General features: G+C 34.8%; 1 protein-coding gene across 3 annotated transcripts in view; it reads right to left on the bottom strand.

The window, feature by feature from the left end:
- Positions 1–4,373: 4,373 nt before the first annotated feature.
- LOC135774232 (uncharacterized) overlaps positions 4,374–7,010 on the bottom strand; it is a 74,133-nt gene continuing 71,496 nt past the window's right edge. For 2 of the 3 annotated variants that reach the window (XM_065284189.2, XM_065284190.2), the window contains one exon: positions 4,374–5,505. In XM_065284189.2, coding sequence (XP_065140261.1) covers positions 5,252–5,505 — 254 coding nt within the window. In that variant the 3' untranslated portion in view covers positions 4,374–5,251. Of the gene's footprint in view, positions 5,506–5,719; positions 5,907–7,010 lie in introns of those variants that run through there. The other variant, XM_065284191.2, reaches the window with a different exon arrangement.

The raw sequence follows: 7,010 nt of genomic DNA, 5'->3' as shown, positions 1-7,010 counted from the left end.
TGGATTCCGTTGCACACCGTTTCCAGGAAACATGTCGTTCAACCCGGAAACCGTAGCAAAACGTTGCGCACCGGTGTGAGATTGAACGTGCCCCAGGTGTACTGTAGGACCCAGGAGTGGACGGTGCGCCTGCGCCTCTCGCTGAAGAAACAAACAGGGTAAAACGGAACTTTAACCCTCAAGAGTTCCTTTAAAAAACTTCCTTAAGTGTTCCTAAGGCCACAAAATGACACCTTCACAAAAACTGCTCTAAAAATATAATACGTCAATATTTTTTTTTTTCATTTTAAACGATGCAGTCTTTTAGAACTACTTCTGCCTGAAACATACATATCAAATATTGATTAAATTTGTGGAAATTTTAACCATTTATATGCCTGTTTGTTTACATTAGCCCATGTTTTATTTACAGAAAAAACAAAAAAACTAAATAATTTCCAAAAAACACATTTGAACCACCATGTGATTATTATTATTATTGTACCCTGAGATGGGTCAAAGATTGTTAGCAACATTGATTTTCATGCATTGTTGTTTTTTGAACAAGGTCAGATTTTATAAAAAACTTCCTTAAGTGTTCCTAAGGCCACAAAATGACACCTTCCCAAAAATTGCTCTAAAAATATCATACGTCAATATTTTTTTTTCATTTTAAACGATGCAGTCTTTTAGAACTACTTCTGCCTGAAACATACATATCAAATATTGATCAAATTTGTGGAAATTTTAACCCTTTATATGCCTGTTTGTTTACATTAGCCCATGGTTTTTTAACAGAAAAAAAACTAAATAATTTCCAAAAAATACATTTGAACCACCATGTGATTATTATTATTATTATACCCTGAGATGGGTCAAAGATTGTTAGCAACATTGATTTTCATGCATTGTTATTTTTTGAACAAGGTCAGATTTTATAAAAAAACTTCCTTAAGTGTTCCTAAGGCCACAAAATGACACCTTCACAAAAACTGCTCTAAAAATATCATACGTCAATATTTTTTTTCATTTTAAACGGTGCAGTCTTTTAAAACTACTTCTGCCTGAAACATACATATCAAATATTGATTAAATTTGTGGAAATTTAAACCCTTTATATGCCTGTTTGTTTACATTAGCCCATGGTTTTTTAACAGAAAAAAAAAAACTAAATATTTTCCAAAAAACACATTTGAACCACCATGTGATTATAATTATTATTATACCCTAGGATGGGTCAAAGATTGGTAGCAACATTGATTTTCATGCATTGTTATTTTTTGAACAAGGTCAGATTTTATACAAAACTCACACTTCCTAAGGCCAAAATGATCCTAAGGCCAAAATGACACCTTCCCAAAAACTGCTCTAAAAATATCATACATCAATAATTTTTTCCACTTTAAACTATTAAATGTTTTATCACTACTTTTTCCTGAAACATATATGTCAAATATTAATTACATTTGTGGAAATTTTAACCCTTTAAATGCCAATATGTTAACATTAATTGAACCACAGTGTTCGGCTGATGTCGTGAAACCTTTTGTGGGACATCGTAGCCCAGATAGTGACCTGTCCTGATTTCTCACTCCAGAGACTGAGGGCTGATTCATTTTTTATCTGTAAACACCGGTCAGAATGAGAAGCCCCACATAAGCCTGCAGTTTCTCTGTCTCAAGATCTCTCCAGTCTATGACTGTCTCCCATGTAGGTTTGTCATGGCCCCAATATGCTGCAGGATTTCATGCATCAGCATCAATGAAAAGCTTTGAGTCAGGGCTCTGATTCGGGCAGTGGCGTGTGTGAGCCCTGGGATCAAATCTCTGGCTGCTGGGAAGTAGCGGAGCATCTCCATGTTTGAGGGAGACCAGAAGATTTTTCAATATTTGACGTCCATCCTGCCACCACTTCATCCATCTCCTCTTCGCTCTCACCTTCTGACAAGTCTTCTGAAGATCCCTCTAATGAATTAGACTCCAGCTGGTCTACTTCCACCTCTGAGGCCTCCCTGTCGACCTCAGAATCCTCGGAGGAAGATGAGGAGCCATCCTCCCTCTTGAAGTGCATGATTATTTCTAGAGCCTTATGTGTGCTGTAATTTGCTTTGCTATTTTCACTACTTCTGCTATACTGTTCATACTTATAGCAGTGTACTTGCATAAACAACATGAGCGAGAAACAAAATGAACATTGATTTTGTTTCGGTTCTGGCCTCTCATCGTTTTTATTACTGAATTAGTTTATAACGCAGAATATGCCCTTCAAAGAGAGAAGAATTTGGATATGTTGAATATGCCCCCTGCCCCACTCAACACCGACTCCACCCCGACATCACCACCACCCCCTTACCACTCAGACACACTTTTTTTACACACACACACACACACACACCAATTTTCACCATTAAAGGTTTATCTTTTCAGCAGCTATGCGGTCCCCAGAAAACAGCAAAAATTGTGACATTTTGATGAATGCATGAAATGGTCGCGTAGTAGCGCCACCTGGTGGACAAGCATAAAAAATTAAACTTCAAGGCCAGTAGTTTAAAATGATATATTGACATAAAGGTATGTATTAGTTTTTGTTAAGATAAATGGGGGGGGGGTCAAAAATGGTAGTTATAATGGTTTTCAATGGGGCAGTTTTTGTCCTTAGGAACACATTGGTCGGTTTTTGCGTAGCTTAGCCATTTTAAGCTAATTTAAAAAACTGAAACCAAAATTCTAAAATGTATCAAAAATGATTAACCTTTGGCAAGTTTGGGCAAATTCAATCATCACAGTCAAGATGGTTTAAAAATCAAAATCAAAATGGCACAAAATGTCCCTAGGAACTCTTAAGCGTTAAACTTATCAGATCGCATAATTTAATGGAAAATTAATAGAAAAGATTGATCTGTCTATTTAAATATTAAGTAAACGTGCGTCAGTACAACTAGTATGTGAACATTTGTGAAATTTTTTTGGATTTAATTTCAGTCATTAAAATAAGTTCCTGTCATCACGGTGGTACGAGTTGCTCGAACTGATTTTGCCAAGTGGTTGATGTCCTCAGGGCAACATATTGTGTTGACCCAAGGACAACATTTTTCTAAATAAGACCTAAACTCACCACAAACCCCAACCCTAACCATAACCAAACCCTAAAATCAGAGGGACATGATAAGTGAAAAACAATAGTCTAGAAACAGCTAACCCTGGTTGTAAGCTTAAACTTAAAACAAACTGTAAACTTATTTCTGATATCTGATTGGTTGATTGAAATGTTGTCCCAGGGTCAACATAATGTTGCCCTGAGGACATCAACCACTTGGCAAAATCGCAAGAGCCGGTACGAGTTGGCAGTGTTTTCCCTATATAACGCAACTCCTTAACACTTTAGTTTAATAGTGACTAAAGTAATTTGCACAGCGATGCTCGGTTGAGTCATTCATTAGTTTATTTTTTGGCCGCACATCACCCGCTGCTGCCTGCTAGTATCTCCCAGATATGTATAAAAGCTAGATAAAAATTAGTGTCATCACGTCGCTATATGGATATCATGATATGACGGTTTTTTATTATGTAAAAAATATACCAGTATTACCGTGAACGATATGATATGGCACACCCCTAGCTTAAACAAATCCAACATTATATGCCAAACCTGAATAAAATTTATAAAATGCACTGCAAAAAATGATTTTCAAGAAAAAAGTTTCTTTGTATTTTTGTCTTGTTTTCAGTAAAAATATCTAAAAAATCTTAAATTAAGATGCTTTTTCTTGATGAGCAAAACTACCCAAGAAAATAAGTGTAGTTTTTAGACCAAAAATATCAAATTTATGTGATTTTGTGAATAAAACATGCAAAAAATCTGCTAATGGGTTAAGCAAAAAAATGAAGCTTGAACCTTTTTCTTAAACACTAAATTCAAGAAAAAATTTGCTTACCCCATTGGCAGATTTTTTTTGCTTGTTTTATGCACAAAATCTCTTAAATTTTTACTGAAAACAAGACAAAAATACTAAGAATTTTTTTCTTGAATTTTTTTTTTTTTTGCAGTGTGCCATCAGTTGTGGTCTTGAAATAAAATTCTGAGTCCTCTTTATCTGAGACCAAGACAAGACCGAATAAAAATGCGGTCGATTTCAAGATGAGACCAAGACCTTTAAAAAGTGGTCTTGAGGCCGGTCTTGAGAATGTACACTAGAATGTATGATTTATTATTAACAATGTTCAATTTTCTATTTTTTTTATTACTCATTCTTCATTGCCTGATACTTGAAAGTATAAAAGCAGCAATGCTTAGCCAATTTATTTAGAAACATTTCTTATTCTTACTTTACCAGATCAAACTGTGAGAACCATTAGTCAAGAAATACATCTATTCATTCTACACTTGCTTGTCCTAATTCCAGGAGAGCTGGAGCCCAATATGTCGGGCCATAGGCAGAAAAAACCCTTAACAGGTGGCCTGTTAAGTACAAGGCACAAAGAAATACCAAAATGCAAAGAATCTTTCCATTCAAACCTAATATAAAAAAAAACAACAGAGTACATAGATTAAGGCAGATCTTAGTTTTAAGCTCTTTCAACATACATGGCTCCTTTGCATCACAGCTCTGAATAGTCGTTTTTATTTAGAAAAAATTGAAAAAAATTGAGCCCTTTACATAATGTTATAAGGTCTTGGCGGTTTTTAAACTCCATGAACTCTAACCAAGACCTTGGCTTGAACTTCCTGTCTTTTAAATCCACTGCTTAAAAAGTTCCTATAATAAAAGTTGTGATCCTATAAAGGATTTCTGTTTACCTGAAAGACAGGGACATTCCCTCTCTGTTAAAATCATTCGGTATTTTTTTTTTGAAATATGGCAAGTAAAAATACAACAGTAAAATTAAAAAAAACACAAAAAAATACAATAACGAAAATTATAAATATCACATTAATATTGCTGTTGTAATGAACATCAGACAGTATAACATTGCTTTAATACAACATTTCTATATAGTGGTAGTTAATATTGATATGGCCAGTTATTTTGTAGTACTTTTGTTACATGAAAATGTAAAAACAACTATTTGCATTTTTATAAATTTTGTTTACTGCAATGAAGGCAATCTTTTATGACGTTATGATATACTCAGTGATGACAATAGTGCATAATAAAACATAAGCAAATGTACAGAAGTTTCTGTATTTAAGAATCAGTTTCTGCTCTGATAACTTCTCTGTTTATTTGAGAATTTTCCTTACATAAAGAGTATTAGTTGTCTTAACTGAAGTTTTACTTATTAAACATCAGATCTTCCACAAGATCTTTCTCATTGTTCTTAAGCAAAGTGAAAAATGTTTGTTTGAGTGCAGGTCTCACGTCTAAAAAGTTAAGAATGGCCCTCGTTTTTTCCTGAGATGTTGTTAATGCTCTGATTGAATTGAGTTTTTCTGGATGAATAACATCAGCAAACCCATCCAAAATGGCATCAACATTTACCACGTTTTGGATGATCTCACATCTGTTGTTTTTCAAAAAGGATTCACCTGTAGAGGACAATGAAGTGCAGTCAACAATTATTACAATATTAACAACAACTTGTTTTATTATAGAGCATGTTTATTTCTGTGATATGGAATATAATGAGAACACAGTGTCAAGGGTAAATAAAAAGTTAACAATAATTTGTTAAAGGGGACATATCATGAAACTTTGACTTTATCCAAGTTTAAGTGCTAAAATTGGGTCCCCAGTGCTACTATCAACCTAGAAAATGTGAAAAAGTTTTAATAAAAGTAACTAAGTTCTGGTAAACCATTCTCTGAAAGAATGTGAAAAAATAGGTCATTGAAATTTGTCTCCTCTTGTGATGTCAGAAGGGTATAATACCGCCATCATTTGCATCTAAAAAGGCAAACCCCCAAAAAATGGCACATTTTGCTCACATCTACAAAGACAAAGTGGCAATTTTAACATTAATATTACAATAAATGATCTGTTGGGTATTTTGAACTTAAACTTTACATATCGTCACTGCCCGATGAAACTCATGTATGTCCAAAACTGTAATTTTGTCACTCCTAGACGTACGTCTGGCGTCAGGGGGGAAACGTTTACCTCGATGAAGGAAAGTCATTGTCCCACCAGGCTATGTTTATTCGGCTATCCAGTGCTGAGCTTCAATGAAACTTCATGAGACCGGCGAGCTGCTTCCACATGGCGGAAGATACGCGCCGTGATTGACAGCTTTGACACCAAATGGATATACGTGAAAATCAGATGACATGATTTCACAACTTTTCATTGGCCATTTAGATATGTGAAGCATACTGTATACCCAGTGCTTTAAGTGGCCCAAAAGAAGTGCCGGTACTCTATTGTTTTTTTTTTTTTGCTGACTCGACTCCTATATTGAAGGGGTTTTATATTCAGCATTCAACAGACGACCTTGTAAAAAATTATAAATCCTTATATAAGTTTGTGGATTTGCTTGAGCTAGAAATAGCTATTGTATTGAACATAAATAAAATGTGCAAAAGGTAGATATGTGAGTAAAATTTTCAATTTTCAGTTAAATGCTAAAACTAGTTGTTCAGATAGAAAGAGCTTGAAAGCAAAAACTTTAAAATGACACCAAGACCATGTCTATGGGTTCAAGAATAACAAAATACTGGCCATTTGAAACTAGAAAGTCATCACTTTATTTTTTCCCATTGTTTTCCATTTTGCGGGGGGTAAAACTACTGTGCGTCGTTCAAATTCATTGAAATTTCGATCACTTGTAGTTTAGCAATAAAACTAAATGTATATTACAATTTCAAGAATGTTTTTACTCTGCACATCGCCTGAGGAAATCCAAAGGGGAACCAAACTGACAGCCACGATAGCGGAGATTATCACATACCTACAAAAGGGTATTGGAAAAAGCTTGCGTCTGACCTGGAGCGATATCATTCTGGCTTGGTGGGATGTCAGCCAGCGAGACCTCTGATTCTGACCTTGTTCTTTTATTACTCAGAGTCTAAAACAATGAGGGCATATTAAGCAGTGT

Source organism: Paramisgurnus dabryanus, chromosome 5, assembly GCF_030506205.2.
Source record: "Paramisgurnus dabryanus chromosome 5, PD_genome_1.1, whole genome shotgun sequence".
Lineage (NCBI taxonomy): Eukaryota > Metazoa > Chordata > Actinopteri > Cypriniformes > Cobitidae > Paramisgurnus > Paramisgurnus dabryanus.
The sequence above is the reverse complement of the archived record's forward strand: the minus strand, read 5'-3'. Positions and strand labels throughout refer to the sequence as shown.